The sequence below is a fragment of the Canis lupus genome, chromosome 17 (assembly GCF_011100685.1).
Source record: "Canis lupus familiaris isolate Mischka breed German Shepherd chromosome 17, alternate assembly UU_Cfam_GSD_1.0, whole genome shotgun sequence".
Lineage (NCBI taxonomy): Eukaryota > Metazoa > Chordata > Mammalia > Carnivora > Canidae > Canis > Canis lupus.
Window position 1 is genome coordinate 64536912 of NC_049238.1, and position 23897 is coordinate 64560808.

General features: G+C 38.9%; 2 protein-coding genes across 5 annotated transcripts in view; one reads left to right on the plus strand and one right to left on the minus strand.

The window, feature by feature from the left end:
* RAP1A (RAP1A, member of RAS oncogene family) overlaps window positions 1-22306 on the minus strand; it is a 70759-nt gene extending 48453 nt beyond the window's left edge. The window contains exons 1-2 of one of the 4 annotated variants that reach the window (XM_038562377.1): window positions 22289-22306; window positions 14582-14675 (exon numbers count right to left, since the gene is read on the minus strand). Coding sequence is in view for 2 of the 4 variants with exons in the window: in XM_038562376.1 (XP_038418304.1) it covers window positions 21022-21077 (56 nt within the window). In the remaining 2 variants the exon portion in view is untranslated. Of the gene's footprint in view, window positions 1-14581; window positions 14676-21021; window positions 21093-22288 lie in introns of those variants that run through there. The other 3 variants (XM_038562376.1, XM_038562379.1, XM_038562378.1) reach the window with 3 other exon arrangements.
* On the plus strand, window positions 20863-23395 carry LOC119877201 (collagen alpha-1(I) chain-like). The gene is made up of 5 exons (XM_038562424.1): window positions 20863-21209; window positions 21340-21906; window positions 21997-22299; window positions 22516-22970; window positions 23082-23395. Exons 1-5 carry the CDS (start codon window positions 21157-21159, stop codon window positions 23147-23149), a joined length of 1446 nt encoding a protein of 481 aa, XP_038418352.1. The 5' UTR covers window positions 20863-21156; the 3' UTR covers window positions 23150-23395.
* The last annotated feature ends 502 nt before the right edge of the window (window positions 23396-23897 follow it).

The following is a 23897-nucleotide window of genomic DNA, read 5'->3' on the forward strand; positions in this document are numbered from 1 at the left end:
GAGACACAGGCAGAAGGAGAAGCAGGCTCCCTGCAGGAAGCCTGATGCAAGACTCGATCCCGGGACTCCAGGATCACGCCCGGAGCTGAAGGCAGACGCGCTTAACCACTGAGCCACCCAGGTGTCCCAAGAATAATTTATTTAAAATGCCAACTGTACTGTGGTTCCTGTACCTAAAATTCTTTCATAGTATATACCACCTTCTCCCTTCAAGTTCTGAACCATTCAGGTTAAGAGCCTGGCCTTTCTTCCCACCAACCATGGATGTACTTCAAAAGGTAGGAGAATCTTTGGAAATGCTATGCAAAACAAAATGAACTCCCTCCTTTTTAGAGAGAGACAGAAAACATGAGCAAGTGGGGGAGGAGGGAAGGGACAGAGGGAGAGAGAAAATTTTAAGCAGGTTCTACACTCAGTGCAGAGCCCCATGTGGGGCTCCCTCTCACAACCCTGAGATCATGATCTGAGCGGAAATCGAAAGTTGAACACTCAACTGACTGAGTCACCCAAGCACTAAAACAAAGCTTTTTTAAAGCCTAAGTATAATTTTCTGAAGAAAGGAAGATTGTCCAAAAATTTCCAAATTTCCTCTGGAGTCTGACTCCAAAAAAGTTCATTCTTCTAGAGGATTAAGGCCTAAACTTATTACCAGGACTTGTAAAGTTCTCCATGATCTGGCCCTTGTCCGTGTCGACCTCACCAGCTGCCCTTCTATGTGGGCAGATATCAGGAATTGGTGAAGTAGATATCTGTTATTTTTGCATGTCTAGTATCCCTTCCTCCTCCTCTTGGTAACAGCATCCTGACTCTCTGTTGGGAAATAACCTCACTCCCTCACTACAGTTTTGGTGGAACTGTCAATCAAGGTGTCCCACTCTCCCCCGGAGAAAGGAGATCTCTTACCCAAACTCAAGGTGTAGGCAAATCAAGCAGAATCTCCTAAGAAGCTGAATCTTGAGCAGAATGATGTGAAGATGGAAAATGGTCAGGGCAGATTCATTCTGACTGCACTACACTAAAGACACTGTTTATTCCTGCTACCTATTCTCAACACCTGCAAACTGTCCTGGTGCTTCTTCTTGGGGTTTCCTTAGGCCTCTATGTTTATTTCTTAAATTCTATTATTCAACATCCTTCAAATACATGTCTTTTTCTGCTTAAATTAACCATTTAGCCATTTGTTCATCCTTTTTTTGGAAAAATATTTACTGAACTATGTGATGGTTAGTTGTTTATGTCATTTGGTTAGGAGATAGTAGTACCCAGTTATTCAAACAGACACAAAATCTAGGTGTAGCTGTGAAGGATTAATGTAAATGTGGTTAATATCTATAATCAGTTGACTTTAAGTGAAGGAGATAATCAATAATGTGGGGGAGTCTCCATCCAATCAGCTGAAGACCCTCAAGGGCAAAACTGAGGTTCCATGAAGAAATTCTACCACAAGGCTGCCAGAAAGTTTCCAGCTGCCCTGCCCTATAGATTTTAGACTTGCTAGGCCCCAAAACAACATAAGCCAATTTCTTGAAATAAATATCTTACTATACACACATACACAATGTGTATGTGTCATATTTGTGTATGTATTCCACTGGTCTGTTTCTTTGGAGAATCCTAATATAAACACCTACTATATACTAGTGCTGAGAACAAGACAAAGTCTAATGCTTGCAACCAAAGACCCAAAGGTACTGTTATATATGTCACTGAGGAAAGTTCACAAAGTGCTCCCTGTTCCATACATATGCTAATTGTTTAGGATCAGAAATGTAAGTAGAATTTTTATAAACTCTAAACCTGGTGGCAATAAAAATAATTTTCTAGATTCCTCCAAAGTACAGGGAAATTAAAGAATGAAGGCATGCTTAAGAAAGAAAGAGCATCTAAAATGGTCAGAATGTATGGGTTCCTTTACTCTAGTTCAGGAATCAGCACACTATGACCTATAGGCCAAACAGGGCCCACTGCCTATTTCTGTGTGGCCTATAAGCTAAGAACAGTTTTTACAGTCTTAAACGTCTTTTCTTTAAATCAAAAGAAAATCAGTACTTCATGACACGTGAAAATGATATGAAATGCAAACTTCAGTGTCCATAAATAAAGTGGACACAGTCATACTGATTTGCTTTCACCCTATAGTATTGTAAGAGAGACCACATGGCCTTAAAAATCTAGGGGAAAGTTGGCTGATCCCTACTCTACTTTACCAAAGAAAGCTTTAATTTACCTTCAGGAGGAATGGGCAAAAAAAGGGTGACGTTGTTAGAAAAGAAGACACAAAAAAAGGAATGCATTAACTGTACTACTTATTGAGTAGTTACCATATACAAAATAGTTTTGAGCACTTTACAAATTAATATTTCTAATCTTCACAACATCTCTATGAGGTGGAGACTATTATTCCCATTTTATAGATGAGTCAGAGGCTAAAACAAACTTGCCCAAACTCAACAAATATAAATTACAGAATTGGGATTATAAGCCAGGGAGTTTGGCTCTAGCATATATATAGTTAACCACAACACTATACTGTTTCACCACTGGCCTTCTTGTCTATCTAATCTGCATTGCATTAATGAGTTGATTTTCCTTAGAATTCAAGTACTACAAACTCTGTAGATGAACCAATACTGGAATAAATGGAGAAATTTGTGTCAGTGCATTCCTTCGAGAACTTGAGGGGGATTGCAAAGAACTATGCCTACCACCCTTCTTAAAGACAGGAAACTGAGAAAGAAAGCCCCTTGGACTCAATCTATGCTTTCCCTAATCCCATACTAGAACTCAAAAGCTCCAACAAGCTTCCATATGCAGGCTAAGATAAAGCACATTCTCCTCCCACATGCCTGGCTTGGCCAAAGGTCTAAAGTCATAATGAGTTAATGCTCAAACATGTGTTGTCATTTGTTTGCTGCTGTGATTCTGAGCAAAGGACCGAGCTTCATGTGTATTCGTAAAGTATTTAAGTTAAATTCTGTACCACAGATTAAATTTGATTAGATTTGAGATGCTAATTTTTTAAAATATACCATGAAAAAAAAAAAAAAAACACTACCATGAGGAAAAAACAAGATGGTTTTTCAATTCATTAAAAAAAGGACTGTGACCCAAAGCATGGTGAACCTCTGCAATGAGCCTAAGCTAGCTGTGGTGACAGCTCAGCTCCAACAGAGGCTACTCCTAGAAAACAGACCTATCTGAATTGCCTAAATAGAGTATCCTTTATTATATCTAGTATGATTGGCCTTCATCCTAGTGGGGAGTGTATTACCCTCAGGAGGGATTTTCATTACAAAGGTAAACGAATTCCTCCAGAACACTCAGAGTATTTGAAAGTCTCATTCAAGAGTCTGTCTTAAAAAAGAAAACTAACTAAAACTGGTGGTTAATTAATTATAGTAGAGTCAGAATCAACATTTAAAGATTTTAGTGATGGTGTGAGCACTTAAATTTAAATTTAAAGGTGAAACTACCCAAGAAAATTAGTCCCATCTTTAAAAAACAAAAAACATTTCTACTTTGAAAGCCAAAGCATAATTCTTTTGCAATGTTTTAATGGTTTCACATAAAGAAACCTGCTTGAATCTAGCAAAAAGAAAAACAAACAAAAACCACTAATTAGATTAAGATTCTGTAAAATTCAGGTGCTGATTCATAAGTGTTACCTAATATAATAACTATTCTGATATATTTTGAACTTCATGAGACTCCAAACCTCAGAAAAATGTATGCATAACTCTGAAGACAATATATAAGGGAACTCTATAAAAATAAACAAAAACAGCATAGTAAGACATACTAAATTATGTACTTACCAGAAATATAAGAGAGAAAGTTTTAAAAGGAAGAGAAGTTGGATTGCAAACAGAATATATGTCAAAGATACTTCAATCAATAAACCAAATATTAAAAGGCATATTTGACAGAAATGTTGTGGTTCCAAATATTCCAGAAAGCTCACAGCTCAACAGCTTTTTTCTTCACATTGCAACTTAAAGGTGCTTTTCTGAATCACCTCTAGGCAATAAAAGTTCTCAATACTAAAATTGTAAATCCTCAATTGTATTATTCTAGTCCAGTTAAAATTCATATACTTGTCTCTTAAAAAAAAAACAATAAAACAAAAAACCTAGCCAAGTGTAATTATAACTTGTAATCTGAAAAATACATAGACACATTTGCCTACTTAATGAACATTTTATATTTCCAGATACAAAAGCACAATACTACAGTTACAGTAAATAAAATTTAATAGCAACATCAGAATAAGCAAACAAGGAAAGCCAAAAAAAAAAAAAAAAATCAAGTGAAAGTACTTTCAATTCTTAAATGACCCAACAATACTCACACAAATGGAAATTTATAATACAGAAAACCACAAGCAAACAAAGATGTATGCCAACAACAAAAAACAAAAAAACAGGAAACAAAAGGTCTTTCAACAGAAGAATGGATAAATTACTGCACAACATTAATGGTGGTTGTCCTTGGGAAAGGGGCTTTCATACTTGAAGCTATACAGACCAAAAATATTTAAGTGTACAGAATTATATTATTCTTTATATCATTCTACTTCTTGGAATTTATCCTAAGGAAATAATTAATGCACAGAACAATTCAATCGTAATGATAATCAGATCAGAGCTCTTCTAACAAAAAAAACCCTGAAAAGTACAAGGAATCATCTAAAGAGATGATGGCAAACTCATATAATGGAATACTATTCATTGATATTATTTATCCTTAGATATTTTTCAAATATATTCATTTTTCACAAAAATTTATAACATATATTTTTAAAGGGAGATGAAATATGTATCTGATCTCATTGTTTAAAGAAAAAAATATATATGCATTGAAGACCACTGGGAAAGTTGTATAACAAAATATTAAAAAATAAAAAAAAATAAAATAAAATAAAAAATAAAAAAAAATATTAATAGACTGAGAGGCAAAATTAAGGGTTTTTTTTTTTTTTTAACCTTATTGCATACATTCTCAATAGGGGTAATATCACTCCCAAAGGGGTGAAAATGGGCTATTGAGGGGCAAAAAAAAAAAAAAAAAAAAAAAAAAAAAAGAAAGGAAAGGAAAACTCTTAGCATACAAAACACAAATCAACACACAATACAATACATAAACATAGAATATATCTGTGGTATTAAAATTTCATGAGGGTTGTACAATTAGGAAAAAATATCTAAAAACCAGGCAAGGTGAACAAGTGATAATGCTATAAAGATTGACAAACACTGCCTCATTGGTACTCTCCATTTTTCTACAATGAACTTCATACTACCCGAGTTTGAATAGTAATATATATACATTGAACTAATTACAAAAGGATATACAATGTAAGTTAAGACAATAGCATTATTTTTCATTTTTAAATATAAAATTTATTCCTACACTCCCCTAAGTCTTTTAAAAATACAACATAGACTATTTATTAAATATAATACAAAGGCACGCCTGGGTGGCTCAGTGGTTAAGTGTCTGCCTTCAGCCCAGGGCATGATCCTGGGGTCCTGGGATCCAGTTCCACATCGGGCTTCCTGCATGGAGCCTGCTTCTCTCTCTGCCTAGGTCTCTGCTTCTCTCTGTCTCTCATGAATAAATAAATAAAATCTTTAAAAAATAATAATAAAACAAAAATATAAAGAAAATGAGAAAGTACTGCATCAGAATCATCTGGCGTCACTTGCAGAACTACAGATTCTGCAGTAAACTAAGTCAACTAAAAAGTAAACTGCTTTTACTAAAAAGTAATCCACCTTACTGCAGACCTAATAAAATCAAAATTTCTAAGGAATTTATTAAATGAGGCACACTAAAATCATCATACTGCTCCATGGAAACGTGAGATACAGATATATTTTAATTTAGTCTAAGAGATTTTTAAAATTATGTACTAAAGTGATAAAACAAACTAAGAGCCCAGAAATCTGGGAGTCCTTGCTAAGTTCCTTCTTTTCCTTTAAGGAACTTAAAGAGTCAAATTTTTTCACAAACTATCAAACATACCCTATTACTCACTATCTCTACTGGGTACAAGGCATTGTGAAGAATATAAAAGAAAAAAAGAAATATTTATAAATGTTGCCACTACAATAAATTCACTTTAGTTGAGTGTGCAAAACCTAGCATTAACCACTAGCTTTCTTTCTTTTTTTTTTTTTTTTAAAGATTTTATGAGCCACCCAGGGATCCCTACCACTGGCTTTCTCAAGGCACCATGAGTCCTTCCTTAGAAACTGTGTTTCTAATCTTATGATGCAAATTAAACAAGTAAGGAACAAAAGTCACTGCTGGATAATAATAACTAGGACGCAGTCAGCTATACTCAATTCTCCAGTTGATATACTTCCTTGGCATGTCAGCCTTGAAATGATGTAGGATTCAACATTTTGCCTATACCAAATTAAACATCTCCTCATGTTAAATACTCTGGGCTTAAAACATTAAACCACCAATGCCAAGATTTACTGTATAAATAAATAATGAAACTACCTAAACACATAACAGTCCTGCTTAAGGAAAGGGAGAATAAATACACGGAGACTAGTCCAAGTAGTAGTTAGATACAAAGTGTAAGACACTGCACCAGGCCATAGCAATCTTCTCCAATTTCTTAGATATCAATGCCACCTTTTGGTGGTGGTAATACTTGCAATGGCAGCAATAACATTTTAAGTGCTTTTTGTATGCTACACACACTTAATCCTCAAATATGTCTAAGAAATAGGTATTGTTCTTTCTCCATTTTACAGATAAAAAGACTGAGAAATAAGTAACAGCTGGTAGGTGCTATCTGCAAACTTTCACTGTTTTGCGAGCTGACCACAACTATATTAACAAATTATTCAGTGAGATTTGGCACATCATCTTCATGAATAAATTTAAATCTTGTAATTAAATATCCATAAAAGAGCATATAAATGAATGTAACTGAGGCAAACCTGAGTTACAAGAACCAAACAAAAATTTTCCAAGTCATCGTATCAAGTAGCACAATATTTTCCCATTTTTTTCTCACTCCTTAACACCCCCAAAACAACTACTTAATTTTGCTTGTTTTGCTTTAAAGTACAGATTTTATCATTATATATAATTCCATCTCAGGAAATGGATCCTACTTATTAATTCATTTGTAAAGCCTTTAAATTCATTTTATCCCCTAGAATCTTCATCTTTAAAAGTTTTATTAAATTTCATTTCACATTCTATAATAAACATGTTCTAAAACTTTCATTTTTAATTATAAAATATATGATATACAAAATATTCAGAAAATAAAAGGTTTAAAGAGAAAAATAAAGACCACCTTATAATCCCAACTTCAAGATAATGACTTCAGTCTTTTGGTATTTCCTTTTAGCCTATATATGCATAGGCATTTTGTAAAACCTTAGTTTACTGAAATTATACTATATAAACATTGGTAATGTTTATTTCTCTCTTAACAATAGATCACTTTTTAAAAATAGTGCAGACAAATAACAGTTACGATTGATTTTCTACAATACACTTTGGCTTACTGGGCTTAAGAAATGGTTTCTTAACCATGAAGTGGAGAAGGGATAGATGGCTAGTCCTTTATAGAAAGTTTTCTATCTTGCAAGTTTTGAATGTTTTTTAAAAATCATTTTTAAATTTTACTGATTAAATAATCATTTTCTTTGCACTACGAAAAACTTCACACATCCATCTTCAGCACATTTACACATGGAGAACATGGTTACAGAAGCGTTAGGGCTGCAAAAGATCAAAACCGTAACAATTCACTGTAGACACAAGCTCAGCCCAGTAAACTAGAACCTAAGCAGAGCCACCTAAAGAACACCACAAAGCAATGGTTCTTCATAGCCAGTGTCGAAGGCCTACTGCTTACATATACATGCAAGCAGATAGTACTCGGTGGTGACACAATCTCAAGCTTGTTCTATTGATGACACTAGTACAAGTCTAAAGCATAATGGGAATAACAGAATGACTATATCATCTAAAATCCCTTTACTCATGATTTCAACTGCAGATTTTGATTGGTTCCTCAATTACAATGCTGTCATATTACAATGTGAAAATTATGACATTGGAGTACTATGAGAAGTTACTGAATATTTATTTAGAATTCAAAATGTGGGGCCAGGGGGGCGGTGCCTGGATGGCACAGTCGGTTAAAGGTCTGCCTTCTGTTCAGGTCATGATCCCGGGGGGCCTTGGGAACCAGCCCCACATAGGGGCTCCCTCTCTGCTTCTCCATCTCCCTGCTCTTGCACTCTTGTGTGCTCTCTTTCCCCCTCTCAAATAAATAAATAAAATCTTAAAAAAAAAAAAAATTCAAAGGGATGTTTTACAATGGAGTTTGTCCTAAGTGTGAAACTATTCAAAAGGCACAAAAACTTTTTTAAAAACAGTATATACTATTTGACCAACTTTGAGTTACTCAAATTCCAGCCTTTACCATTTGAATGTATAAAAAAAAATACTATCAAAATAACCTACCATCTGAAAGTCTAAAACCATTGGCTTTCTGAGTCTGAGACAGAAGATTCACCCTCTAAGCTCGCTTGCCCATTATTTTTCTTAGTCTGTTATTCTCAAGTTATTCTCAAATAATTAATAAAAGTTTCACCCACAATTTTTAGATATACACATCTATAAAGCAAACTGATACTTGTGCTTTATACGTAAAACAATTTTCTGAGGCATGAAAATTTCATATCAGGAGCTATGTATGCTATCACTAAACTGATTATATGATTAAAGAGCAGGAGAATGTACAGTAAAGCTGTCATACAAAAATCTAGCCAAAAAATCCAAACTAACAAAAAAGAGCACTTCAAGGATACCAAGAACCAAAATATCATTTAAAGTTATCTTTTATAGACCTGTCATCTTATAACCTTAGTCTCAGACAACTGGCAACAAATTTTAAAATATGTTCCTTCTTCACAAAAATAACCTTATTCATTGTATCTAGATTTACTGTACTGTACTCTCAACCCACACCATCAAGACAGATCCCATACTAAATAATGATACTGCCACACATGGTAAGATTCATCATATCCTCTCTGAAGGCCCCTGTAGGCCACTATATCTAACCTAAGTGTTCTTTGTACTTGTTCAACATTATCTCATGGCCCACGTTTCATCAATTTTGTTTTTGTGGGGCAGGCTGGGTGGCTCAGCGGGTTCAGCACCACCTTCAGCCCAGGGCGTGATCCCAGGGATCCAGGATTGAGCCCCACATCGGGCTCCCTGCATGCAGCCTGCTTCTCCCTCTGCCTGTGTCTCTGCCTCCTCTTTCTGTGTGTGTCTCTCATGAATAAATAAAATCTTAAAAAAAAATTCTTTTTGTTTTTGTGAAAATTTCTTTTCCAGTCTATCACAGCAATTTCCATGTACTATGCATTCTCCTACAGTTAATCCTGTAACATAAGCCCTTTCCTTTTGAGACCTTCAACTAAAAATTTCTTTCACTCTCTAGATTACCTGCATCTGCTTTCATCTTTTAGGCATCCATTCTATTAGGTATTCTAAACTTAAATTTATTAAGATATAATGCATTTGAAGGATTAGAAGAAGTTTTATAAATAAGCAGTTCAGAGATCTCATACTACTACTATTCTGCCTAAGTATGCCCTCCCACACCACTGAAACAGTCAGAGATTAGGTGGACAACTCATGTTGTCTACATAAACATTTCAACTACTGTTTTTTCACCTCAGTTCAGAAAACTATAGTAAATTTTTAAAGTTAAAAAAAAATTAAGAGACAGAACCTAAAGATGGTATCTTGAATGTTTTAAAAGCTAAAAACATTACAAACTAGTCAGTTAAAATCTAAGTGATAATTATACTTTCCAAGTTTGTGGTCGTTATTTCCCTTCTCAGGATTTTTACTGTGTGACTGATTTAGGTAACTTAAACCTTACGGAGTGGGGGGGGGGGGGGGGGGGGGGCGCGGTTTGCAGGGAAAAAAAAGGTGAAACCAATTATTTCTGAGTAATTTCCTAGACTCATCTAGAAGGAAAATAATGTGTTACACTGAAGACAGGATTTTAAGGGTACAGGGATTCAGCTACTCCACTAATTCATTCATGTTTCCATAAAAGCAAAATACAAATATTTATTGATCATCTATCTACTGTGTACTTTATAATGCAGTAGTTCCTTCTGAAAGTTTGCTGTCACCATTATCCTTTATAACTAGACTTTGTTAATTTGCATAAATCATATACTTAGAGTTTTATCATCTGTAAACAAATGAGCAATATCTATTTTTCAGATTTGCTTTATAGATTAAATGATATAGTAACTTTCTTCAAAAAAATATTACTTCCCTTCTCCCTATAGGTCCCTCTATAGATTAGGACACTGATCAGTGGTCACTGATCAACCTTACTGTGAAAAATCTCTTTTCTCCACAGATTCCACATCTTTACACATTTTTGTCTACCAATTGCATTGACATTTATTTAACTAGATAATTAATTTGAGACCTCAAATTGTCAAATTGTCAAAGACCTAAATACTAATGAAACTCAATGTCAGGTTCTTAAAGTGCAAGCATGATGTTTTATTTCATTAACAGTTTACAAATCACCACAATATATGATAATGATTTGTGATAATTAGCTGCAAAGATTTGAGTCAATGTAATTATTGGTCAAAGCAAAGATTCATTAGGCTTTTTACAATACTGAGAAAAAATGCATTCCTTTCTCTGCAGACCCCTGGTCTTTCTCTGTAGACCCCCCTATATAAACATAATTTATATACCATGTTAGTGATTTTCTATGTCTACAGAAACTGGTTACCCTACAGGTTTGTTTTAAACCAGTATCATTGGGATCCCTGGGTGGCGCAGCGGTTTGGCGCCTGCCTTTGGCCCAGGGCGCGATCCCGGAAACCCGGGATCGAGTCCCACATCGGGCTCCCGGTGCATGGAGTCAGCTTCTCCCTCTGCCTGTGTCTCTGCCTCTCTCTCTCTCTGTGACTATCATAAATAAATAAAAAAATTTAAAAAATTTTAAAAAGAATTTTAAAAATTCTTAAAAAAAAAAAACAGTATCATTAATAACACCAACTTCAAATTCAAAAGTTACACATATTTACCCATAAAGCTATGTATGTAGTGATATCCTATGTCTTCCCTTTGTATTTATAAGAACAAAATCTAAACCTTTCACCAAAGACCTATGTGATTTTTCTCCTGCCAATGCCATCTACTAGTCTCTTCTCAGCTTATCATGATGGCCTTCTCAAACATAACTTGTTGCTTATCACTTCAAGGCATTCGTGCCTGGTTCACTCTTCTTGCAGATCATCACGTCTAGCTTTTTGTCATTCAGGTCTCAATTAAATATTACCATCTCAGAGCTTTCCCTCAACACTCAGTCTAAAACGTCTTCATGACATTTGTGACCTCTGAAATTAAATTATCTTATTCACTTATTTACTATTCCTCTCCACTACCACCACCAAATCCCACTTGTATGAAGAGTTCCATGAGAACAAGTCTTATTCACTGCTCTATCTCTAGTTCCTAGAATAGTATGAAGGGACTCAATAATCATGCAATAACTATTTGTTGGGTCACTAGCCAGAATGTTTAAGATTGTTTTAGGGAAAGACTGATATCTTAGTCAACAATTTACATTTAGCAATCAAAACTGCTGATCCAAAAGACATAAGAAAAAATGTTTTTTAACTAAAAAGAATAAGAAAAACATATACAACATTCTATCCAACAAGTGAGCTTTATTTTCTTGTATTTCTATCCTTTTGGATGGAATATGAGTCTATTCATGTTTCACACACGTCATATGTCACCTCATGTAAAAAAAATGAAATTTTTTACTTTAGTTTTACTGAGGTATAAGTGAAATGTAAAATTGTGAATTTTCTTATAATTGTATGCCATGAGCTGCCAGCCACTCAATCTAATAACTTATTCTTCCTGCCAACATGGAAGGAGAAAAACTTCCAAGAATGTAAAACATACAGACTGGGAAGGCCATTGCTGCCATAACATGACAGTGCCAGAATGGTCCAAACCAGGGATGAATGATCCTGCTCTCAGCTTCTCAGCTGGGAAGGAGAGAAGGACAAGTGTGATGAGAACTAGGAGAATAACTGTAGTTCTGATTTCTGTTAATAAGTAGAAATATCTTCAAACCAATTCAAAAGGGACTCAACTAGAATCTTATAGTTTGCTACATTAAATAACTGTTTTTGAATATCTGAGGTCTCTTTAGCAAATGGAATATCATTTAGTCTACAAGCTATGGGCTTTTGTAGTTTCACAAAAGAAAAATACAGTATTTGTAATAAGTAAGACAATCTCCAATACTATGTGCTACATTTGCTTATAACTTAAAAATATTTTCAAGAATACTTTTAAAAAGATTTTAAATGATAATAGTAATAAAGATGTTACTTCTGAGTTTAGAAAATATTTGAAAGCCAAAACAAACATTAAGAGAGATACAACAATTTAGTGGTTTAAAAATGCAAACACCCTGAAAGTATTACAAGATTGTATTTACATTTAAAAATTGGGCATTGTTTCTTTCTTCAATTGGTGTTTTAAAGGAAGACAGCAAGCAGATAATCCACAGCCCATATGAGTTTACTTACCATTCACAAAGAAACATTTATATCAATCTGTAGGCTAACCTGCTTACTTATTATTCAGCCAAGTAGAAAGTTCAACTTAGCACAGAGCTAGAGCCAGGAACCAAAATGACTAAGAATCACACGTGCAAACTTTTTTTTTCTTTTAATTAAAGAGAAGAGGAAAGAAGTACTACAAGTAATATTTTCTCTAAAGATCACATACTCAATTTCCTATTTTCCATTGCTCCATATTTCCCTGCCCACAACATTCTTAGCTGCTTAACAAGAAGCCTATATTTCACTTTTCATCACTTCTGCTCACATAACTGATGCTTCTGATCCAGCTGCATGGACAAATGCTGAAAGACACATGCAAAATTTAACCTTACAGTGAAGTATTTTAAGATAATACCTCCAGAAATATAATATCTAAAACTGAAGCGTCTTCGTTAACTAAGAACTCAGAATGCTAAATAAATAACATTTCTGCAGATTATCCATTTGTCAAAGAAAGAGCATAAATATATATGCTTTTCACAGATTAAATAACAGGAATCTTTCACCCTTCAATTTAAAAAAAGAAAAAAGAAAAAAAGTAGCAACAACCAAAGCACAGTGAGTCCTATCTTCTCTCAGTGGTTCCTAACTCCATATAGCCCACCCCTTAGGCACAGACTATTTGTTCTGAATTTCATCTTCAAACTGAGTACACTTAAAGACCCAGAGACTTTCACAATAGTGACTCCCAGCAAGTCTCCCCAAAACCTACTCTTCTGTTTTCCATTGAACTCTCAGATTTGCATTACCTCTGTTATTATTAAGCCAGCCTCCTAGCCCTGGGTTCCTTTCTTCCTTGATTCATTCCATACTCTGTAGCCAGATTCATCTTCCAAAAGATGAATGTTCTGATTGGGTCATTTTCCTCATCTCAAAAACCTCTTGTGCTCCTGAATGAAGTTTATACTTCTCAACCCAGCATTCAGTAACTTCTATAGTCTAGCCCAATAAATCTTTACAGCCATATCTCCATATTTTCTAATTACACAAGCTCAGGCTTCTGTCAAATCAATCCCCTGTCCTCCAACTGGTCCTGAACTTTCTATCTTGGCTCATGCCATTCCTACCATAAAGAATGTCTACCACTCCCCTCCAGCTGCCACTGCTCATGGCCCTTTTGTATCTCTGCACTTAATCATGTAAACAAGGACACACAAATGATAGCTCCTGCCCCCCCCCCCCCACAAAACAGGTAAAAACCCACAAATTTAACAACAGTTGGTTTTTATTAAATGTTTACAATGTGCCACACAGTTTTACATATTATTCCCAATCCTCTCAATAAACCTATGAAGTGTTATTATTCTCCTTGTAAAGATGAGAAAGCCAAAGTTCAGAAACATCAAATCACATATTTAGTAAGTTATCTCATATTATATACTCAGTAAGTTGCCTCCAATCATATACCTAGTAAGTGGCAAAGCAAGGATTTGAACCCAGGCTGCCTAAGTCCAAGCCCATTGGTCTAAGCCCTAAGTTGTGCTGGCCTTTTTTTTTTTTTTTTTTTTTTTTTTTTTGTCGGAACTATGTGACTACCCCCCTCATCTATCTGAAATAATTTAGTTTTACATGATACTTCCACTTACAACATACTATACAATAAGCTTTCTCATGTTTGCCAGCTTAGTAAAGGGAGAGCATTAAAATACTACTTCTTTCCAATGAAAGAACGATGCTCAGATTGCAACTTCAAGGAATGTCTTTTTTTGTCACAAAGATTACTTACACCTAAAATATTTTCAAAGAAATTCATTCCTACCAGCTTTTTCAAGGATGACTGCAAATTACCAATCATATACTATGATGGTTTTACAGATTATTAATAAGAGGATTTTGCAATTACCACCCACGTATTGTAACAGATATCTATCAAATTGGCAAAGATTGTAAAAACTGACCTACTCAATGCCATTGAAGGTGCAGTGAGACACACACTCTTATACACAGGGTAACCACCCTCTGATCCAGTTATCCCACTTCTGGGAATCTATCCTAAAGGAAGAAAAAAAAAACAGAGATGCAATCAAAGATAAATGTACAAAGATGTTTGCTTCAGTGTTATTTAAAATAGTAATATTATAAAGATTAAACCTAAAAGTCCCATACTAGGAGACCAATATCTTGTTCAGAGAAAAAAGTAGGAACAAAACAGTATATATAAAAGTATAATTCCATTTTTTTTAAAAATTAAAAAATCTGTACATGCAAGGAAAGAACTAGAAAAATATACAATTAAATTTTAGCAGTAATTATTTCTGGGTTATGGATTTATAGATGATTTTCAATTTCTTCTTTACATTTATGTTCTTTTCAAAATATACCATAATGAAACATGAATTACTTTAAACAGGAAAAAAAAATGTTTTAAGTAGCTATTATCACTGAAAAATGATGCTGACCCTAACAAGGACATGTTACTTGGAAAGAACACTTCCTGGTGCAAAGAAAACGTCAAACTTACTTTGTTTACAGCTTTTATTATGTTCACACTTACTTTTAGACTAAAGAATGTCACCAAAATGCAGTAGTACTCATGAAACTGAGTACTAAAAGTCAGCCAATGTTTCATCAGAAAGCACCACAGTTAAATGAACTGTTTTATTATATGTCAATTGATAATAATAAATGTCCAATTAATCCTAACTCAAAACATGCAAAATGAAAAAAATGAAAAACTATTCTTGTTTTGCAAATTAACTATGTATACTGTTGTTGCCTTATAAGCACATCATAGTTCTGGAATGGGGAGGAACTTGAAAATAAAGCTGGCAAGCTACCAACATTCACTAAAAATGCACATTGATGCATTTTTTTCTACATGCACATTTCTGTTCTAGGGCATAGTTAACTTTAGTGGCAAAAGATGATTTTTATCAGTGTAACGAAAAAAGATTAAGCTGAGCTGTTCTAGGAAAAACAAAAGAACAACAAAAAACCTTCTTGCATTGAACACAGAATTAAAACTGCCATCTGAACCAGAAAGGAAAAAAACAAAACTTCCCTATCATTTGGCATATACACAGAAAAGCAATTTGAAGGAGAAAAAAAAAAAAAAAAAAGTCCTGAATTGAGGTAAAATAGATGATAAGCAAAAGATTCTAATTTTACTGTATTTTAAACTGGGAAACTGGTATGCCTATAATATCAGGGAAAACTACAGGGAAAAAAAATAAAACTATAGGGGAAAAAAGAAAGAAAATAATACCACAGAAATAGCTATTGAGCAACTAAGAGAAAATTTAAAGTATCACACTGATCTTAATTAGAGAATGAGTATCATCCTATTTTCACCTACCATGAAAATACAACATTTATTTATAAAACATATGTCAGGTTCTGGCAAACAAAATAAATTACTAGACTATAAATTCCTTATAATAGAAGCTACAGCCTCACATCTCAGTTTCCATCAAAGAATGTAATATTGGGTCATGCAAACATCTGTTCAATGACTGAATCAGAAATCTATTAATAAAATCATGCAACATTTTTACATGCATTCAATGGAATGGAAAAGGTACATCAAAAGACATCAAAGATTTGGACTAGACACTGAAAACTACATAAAATCCAAAGATTAATGTTAAATTTCAACTGCAAAATAATTAAGTTATGGTTGCTTGTGTAATGTTCTATAATACAGCCAACTTGTCTAGAACAGAATGATCCTGTTTATGAACAAATTTTTAAATATCATTGAAAACATAGTAAATAAATTTACTCTTTAGATTATACGTCTGAGTGATCTGAAATATTCAGTCCGCAAAAGGAGATAATTTCGTACTTCTAACTTAGAATCTTACAAGCTGCATCTGGGATTTGTTCAAAGAAACAACTGCATCCAGTTCTTTGTGCCTCTTTTACTTTTACACTTTTGTGGTTGATAACTAAACCACAATTCTATCCTGAGCAAAGTTATTTCTTACAACCAGAATACATGTGTATAACATAGCACTGCAAAAACCATGAATGTTAAAGGTATACAAACTTGTAAATTCAAAGTAACTAAGCTTTAATTAATCCAACAGTATCTTTTACCAGTTACAATGTATAGTTTAGTATATTCCTATTCTTATGAAATATGGACTAACTTAAATATATTCTGAAACCAAACACCAGGTTACATATTTAATTTCAAAATTGGTTGACTTTACCATTCCACACTTTGAACCAATCTCTAGCAATGTGAACTACACAGGCTAGAGATAGCTGGGTATGCAAAGAAATTTTTTTTCCCAGATTTATCTGGAATTAGCTTAAATAAGTCATCAGTACCTTTAAAAAAAAAGCCATTGACTTGTCCCTGGTTGAGGTTAATTTCATAAAACACATTTAATCTTTCATGTACATATCATATACTTCTGAAAATTATATTTAAATGATTATTATTTAGACCACTTATAAAAGTACACTATTTCTTATTTCAACTCCACCTTAATCATCACACACAATTTCCTTTTCTTATTGGTGCGGTCATGTACCTTCCACATCTAAAAGACCTATTTTCAAGCGGAAACGAGAACATGGCATAGCTTCTCTGTTAAACTGCTTTGCTGATCAGTATGTCATAAGAAACTAAGCTTATAGGTTCAATACTCTTCTGGATCATTTAACTTTGAAACAAACTGGCCTCTTAACCACTCATCTCAAAACTGTGAGAAGGGGACTGTGAAGAGTGAGTGATTCATTCAGTCACCATAACCACTGTAACAAAAATTCATAAGCTGAAAGGGCCAATATTACCTCTGTACATGAAAAACTGTAAAGCACATAAAAACTACCACTTGTAATCCCCAAATTTCATGCACAGAAAAAGGGAGTGGGGAGAATGGGTGCTCATTTCAATAACATAAGAAAGCTTAAATATATTTAACACTAATCACTTCCATAAGATGTGAATTTGGCATTAAGTCATGCAGCAATATATGACATCAGAATGAACAGAAAATACTTGGAAATACGCCGTAACTCTTTTTAAAATTGATGAGTTTAATCTGAAAAGGAACATCAGGAGGAAGTAAGACTATGTTCACAATTTTAAACTCACCACAACATTAATATATAAACACTTTATACAAATTTTTAAATTGAACTTCTAAAATAAGAGAATTTTAGAACTGGGAACTTAGAGGTTATTTGAAGTTCAATGAACATCTGTTGGATCCCTAGCATGTGTCAGACACAGTGCTAGCTGCTTGCAGGTAACTCAATTATTCAACTCACTCACTTTAGAGATGGTGGAGTTGCCTGCTCATGCCAAATCAAGCCATCTAGATTTCAGAACTAGAAATGCTGAGCAGTGCTCTCACAGTGGTAAAATTTCTATCAAAACCGACTGGTAAAAAAAAAAACAAACAAAAAAAAAAAAAAAAAAACCGACTGGTATCATTCTTCCTTATAAACTAAATAAAATGTCAAAGATGCAATGCTAACCTTATTTAACAAAACAATAATCTCTGTGTTTTGAAAGCTATAAAGAATTACAACTGTCTAAAAATTCAACTAAGTACTAGTTGCATAATTTATTGCAAAGAACAAAACATGGGGCTGTCAGTTTTAAGATTCTAAAGACACACATAACAGAAATTAAACAAATTGCAGATATCATTTAAAAATCCCTTTATGGGCAGCCCAGGTGGCTCAGAGGTTTAGCGCCGCCTTCAGCCCATGGCATGATCCTGGAGACCCCGATGGAGTCCCACGTGAGGCTCCTCCCAGCATGGAGCCTGCTTCTCCCTCTGCCTGTTTCTCTGTCTCTCCTTCTCTCTCGGTCTCTCGTGAATAAATAAATAAAATCTTTTAAAAAAATAAAAATCCCTTTGTGTTAAAAAAAAAAAAAACAGGAATTGCCAATATGAAAAATTAGATGCTCGACTGGAATGTGTATTTTATATAAAAGATCAGTCATATAATAACAAAGTTCACGGATGGTAGTAAACTTTGGCAAGACTTTTAAGTTATTTAACTATTAGATTCTGAATCATGACAGAATGTAAAACTCCCTGAGGACAAATACCCTAATTCATTTCTGTATCACCAACAATTAGCACTCTGTTGTTAAATGTTGGAGAGGTAAATTATGATATGAACTTTAAATTCAAGCTCTTTGAAAATTCAACCTAACTAAAAGATCTTCTTTTATAACTCAAATGATTTTTTTCAAGTATTAAATAATAATACTCAATGCAAGTAACACTACCATAACACTGAAGATCAACAACTGTGGCTATCCCTTTAACTAGTACAACATATTTTTTAAAGTAATTCACAGGATACATCAAGAAGACAAGTAAATTCATATACTTTGATTCAGTTCTTCTTCTGGAAATCATCCCAAGAAAAAATTCCAAAAGAAAGAAAGAAAATGCTACATATACAAAGTGTTCATTTCATCATAATTTTAGTAAAGTGAAACTATCTACATGCCCAACAATCGGTAACGCGTAGATGGAGTATTTTTGCAACCTCTGAAAAAGGCTTAAAATAAAGATTAAACCTCCTAACTGGTCTTCCTGCTTATACTCTTGCCCTGGCCAATTCCCACCAAGTTGATTTCCACACAGCAGCCAGAAGGATTCCCACAAACTCTTTTACTTGAAACCCTCCAATAGTTGATTGCTCATCTCATTTAAAGTAAAATCCGGGATCCCTGGGTGGCTGAGCGGTTTAGCACCTGCCTTTGGCCCAGGGCGTGATCCTGGAGCCCCGGGGCGATTCCTGCATCAGGCTCCCTGCATGGAGCCTGCTTCTCCCTCTGCCTGTCTCTCTCTCTCTCTCTCTCTCTCTCACAAATAAAATCTTAAAAAAAAAAAAAAAGTAAAATCTGAAGTTTTTACCATGACCTACAAGGCTGTTACTTCTCTAACCTAATGCTCCCTCACTCCCTCTTGCTGTATTCCTAGTTGTTCTCAAAAGGCCAAGTACACTGAGGGGGGGGGGGGGGGGCTTTGCACTTGCAGTCCCCTCTGCCTACAACTTTCTTCCCCAAGAGAGCACATCTAACTCACTTCCTTTGGGTCTCTGCTCCAGTCTCATGCCATCCCTGCCACTGCTTCTCTCTTTCCCTCACCCTAATTGACTCTTCTGCATGGCTCTTATCATGTAATATAGTCTACATTTATTTGGTTATGGCCCATCTCTTCTGATTAAAATATAAGCTCCATGACAACAAGAACTTGATTTTATTCACACAACAGGCATTCAAAAAGCAGTTGTTGAAGTGATATTAAATGCTGGTATAATAATTATTAACTACATGAAAAACCGTGCATTTAAACAAGCTCGGAAGAGAACAGGAAAAATGAATAATTTGATTTGCGAACATTTAAGTGTTGATCACGTTACTAAGGAGTTTGTACAATAAAAATTTAAGTCAGTTGTGATTATGATTTTAGGCTGCCAAAAGTGACCACAGCAATCTTATTTCCTTGGAAGCCATTAGTGTATTAGCTCAAAACTGACTGGTAGTAGTTATTAATGACAACTCTTCTTCATACAATTGTAGTAACAATTACTCTTAAATCTTATTCCTAAAGACCCAAAGTTTGGTCTGTAAGTACCGACAGACACTGCCACCCTTGAGGCCACACGGAAAGTGAACAAAGGCTTTTGAACAGTTTTAATATGGAATTGAATAACACTCGGGGATTCCAGTTTTCCTTTGAGACGGATATCTATGCTTGGTTTCGGAGGGAACCTGAAACTGAATGCAAAATGTCATGCATGAACGTCTGTTAACTTTTTTTTTTTTTTCCTGGAGAGAAAATCTATATATTTCATCATAATCTCAAAGGTGTCAGTGGCCTAGAAAAGGTTAAGAATTACTGTTTCACACTGGAAGTGTACTATCCTAACATAAGCTACCTTCCAACGAACAGAAAATATATCCTACCTAGACACCTCCTTGTAATCATTCAACCCACCCATAAAATTCCGAGTGCCTGCACTGTGCCAGACACTGTGTGATCCTCACTAGCTTACACTGAACCATACTCTGCAGTACACGGTTGAAAATACCAAGGAAACAAGGTTCAGTGAGACACCAGACTGGCTAAATAAATAAATAACTGCACCCAATGCAAATACAGTCTCAGAACAGAAAGCGGTATAAGGAATCATAATAAAGACCGAGAAAAGCTGGGGGGGGGGAAGGTGCTGACTTAGTGCTTATTATGTCAAAGTACTGCAGATACCAATGACATCAAAAGGAAAGAAAAACTACACATGCGTGCCCGCCTCCACACATTGACAGGAAACCAGAAGAAAGTTTCCGAATCCTGTTTCCAGCAGCATCCCTTGAGACTGCCCTGCAGCGTGCTTTTGAAGGCAGGCGCCCTACCTTAAAACTAGGAGCAGCTGCTTGACTCCTACTACGATGGAAACAGAAAGAATCATCACCCCGGACCCGGGAGGCAGAAGGCCGCGGCCACCTGTGAGGCCCAGGGACGTCCTGCCGTGATCCCTTTTCTCTCCGATGCCCTCCTTCCTTCAGGGCAATGACGACACCGTGTTCCCCCCCAGCAAGGAGTAGGTGACTCCACGTCGGTTCTCCTTCCCGAGGGGTCAGAAGGTCGCCCAGAGCCCTGGTGCTCAGCCCCGCGAGGAGGTCCCACTGCTCGGGCGCCAGCGTCTTCCCCTCCCCGTCTCCCCGTCGCAGGGAACCACGCGGCCCGGCAGAGGACACGGCCCCTGACTTCCCGGGGGGACAAGCCACGCTCCCCCCAGCCCCCGGGCCCCGGGCCGAAGGGAGGCTGGAGTCCCGCGGTGGCCGGCCTCCTCCCCAGCAGAGTTCAGGGGCGGAGCGTGGATCCGGGAAGAGCGACGCCGACCAGGCGAACGCCCCGCGGGCAGGCTCGGGCTCGGGCTCGGGCTCGGGCTCCGGGGACGCGAGGAGAGAGGGCGGGAGCGGGGCCGGGACGCGGAGTGGCCGTGGAGATGCCCGCCCTCGGCACCGCGGAATAAAGGCAGGAAAGGGAGGCCGGCGCTCCCGCCTCCCGCCTCCCGCCCCCCGCCCCCCGCCCTGCCCCGGCGGAGCGAGGAGGCACCGGGTCCGCCGGCCTTCGGACCCCGTCGCGCGCCCCGAGCGGAGGGCTGGGTCGCGGGGAAGCTCCGTGCCGGGCCCGGCGACATGCAAGGAGCGGGGAAGGCGCAGCGGCGTGCGGGGCTCCGCGGCCCTCGGGCAGCAAGTGGCGAGCGACGGCGCGGGGGCGAGCGGGCTCGGGCCGTGACACCTCGCGGGGCTGGAGCGCGGGGGACACAATGTCCTCTTTCTCTCGCGCGCCCGGCCCCGGCCCCTCCCGCCCGCCTCCCGCAGGCCCAGCCACGGCGCACCGGCTCGGTCCGCGGGCGTGGCCGGCTCCGGCCCTGGCGGCGGCGGCGGGGCCTCCGGAGCTCCCGCCCCTCCGCCCTCCGCCCTCCCTCCGCCCCTCCCGCCGGCCAGGCCCCCGGGCCGCCGCCCCGGACCCCGAGGGGACGCGGAGGAGGAAGGGGGAGCCCCGGCACTGACCCGCCGCAGCGGCCGCCGCTGCCCTGGCTCGGCCGCCCCGCGCCCCGCGCCCCGCGCCCCGCGCCCCGCGGCCGGCCCGGGCTGCCCGCGCCTCACTCACCCCGCGGCCCGGCGCCTCCTCCACCTCCTCCTCCACCTCCACCTCCACCTCCACCTCCTCCCTCCTCTCGGCCGTGGCTCCGGCTCCGGCTCCGGCTCCGGCTCTGCGCGGCGGCGACGGCGGCGACGGCGGCCTCGAGAGCGGCGGCGGCGCCTCCAGAACGCGCACGCACGCAGCACGCAGCACGCAGGCCACGCCCCCGGCCACGCCCCCGGCCACGCCCCCAGGCGGCGTCGGCCCCGCCCCCCGCGACTTTCCGGAGTCCGCTTAAAGCAGCCGCGCAGAGGACCGCGGTGGGCGCTGAGGACCGGGGGGAGGAGCGCGGTGCAGGGGCCCTGCGGAGCGCGGGCGGGAGGCTGCGGAGGGCGGAAAGCGCACGGGGAGGGGCCCGAAGATGCCGGAGGAGTCGCGGCTTGGAGGGAGCGCGCGCGCTGTGTGGGTAAGTGCCAGGCTCCGTGCGAGGCGCAGGGGCCCTCGCGAAGCTTGAACCCCAGCGGGGCGGGAGGGGAGACGGGCAGCCAGACGACGGCGATGGCAGGTCCTGCTAAGCAGCGTGGAGAGAGGCGACGCCGGGCGTGCGGTGGCTCCGTAGCGGGCCGGATGCTGCCCCGCAGAGGAGGCCTGGGAGCGCGCGTCCTACCGTGTGATGAGAAGGAACAGGCTTCGCAGACACCTGTGCTGGGTGCGCGCGGGGCGGGGGCGGGGGCGGGGCCGGGGGCCTGGCGGGGACAGCCTTCCCACACCGAAGGTCGATCGGCCCGAAGCTCAGAGGTGACCATAACAGACCTGGTAGGTTGCAGGAGCAGCGAGAAGCCGGCAGGGCTGAATGGAACCAGCTACCCCGAAAGCAGCGGCGGTTAACCTGGGAGAGGCGTGGAGGGACCAGATCCGGCGCAGCCGCGTGGGTGGGCTCCTGGAAGAGCAACTAAAAGCCGGGGCGGGGGGGGGGGGGCGCAGAGGAACGACCACGCCTGATCCACAGTTGTAATAATTACCCTTGGGCAGCCCCGGTGGCCCAGCGGTTTAGCGCCGCCTGCAGCCCAGGGCCTGGTCCTGGAGACCCGGGGTCGAGTCCCGCGTCGGGCTCCCTGCAGGGAGCCTGCTTCTCCCTCTGCCTGGGTCTCTGCCTCTCTCTCTCTGTCTCTCGTGAATAAATGAATAAAATATTTTTTGAAAAATGACAACTGTTCTTGCTCTTATGTGTAAAGTACACAACAGGGAAGCACGAATGTCCACAGGAAGGCCACCAGGGATGTTGTTGGAGGTAACTTGGAACAGGAAGGCAACAAAGGAGTGAGAAAGCTACTCAGGTACATTTTGAGTTGGGATGGGTTTGGCAGAGAGTGTGTGAAGGAACAAACCCCACGGATGATTCTGAGGTTCAGAGCTCGAAGGATGAGTTCATGGTGGTGCCATTTAATGGGAAAGGGAAGGCTGCGAACAGGAGAAATTTGGGGTTGGGGGAAATCAGTATTTCTGTTTTGTGCATGTTCCATAAGGTGCTTGTCGTATACATCCACAGGAAATGTCGAGAACAACAGTTGGATATAGATTTGGGATTCTTCAGAGCACAGATGCTTCTTAAACCAGGAGTCTACATGAAAGCACT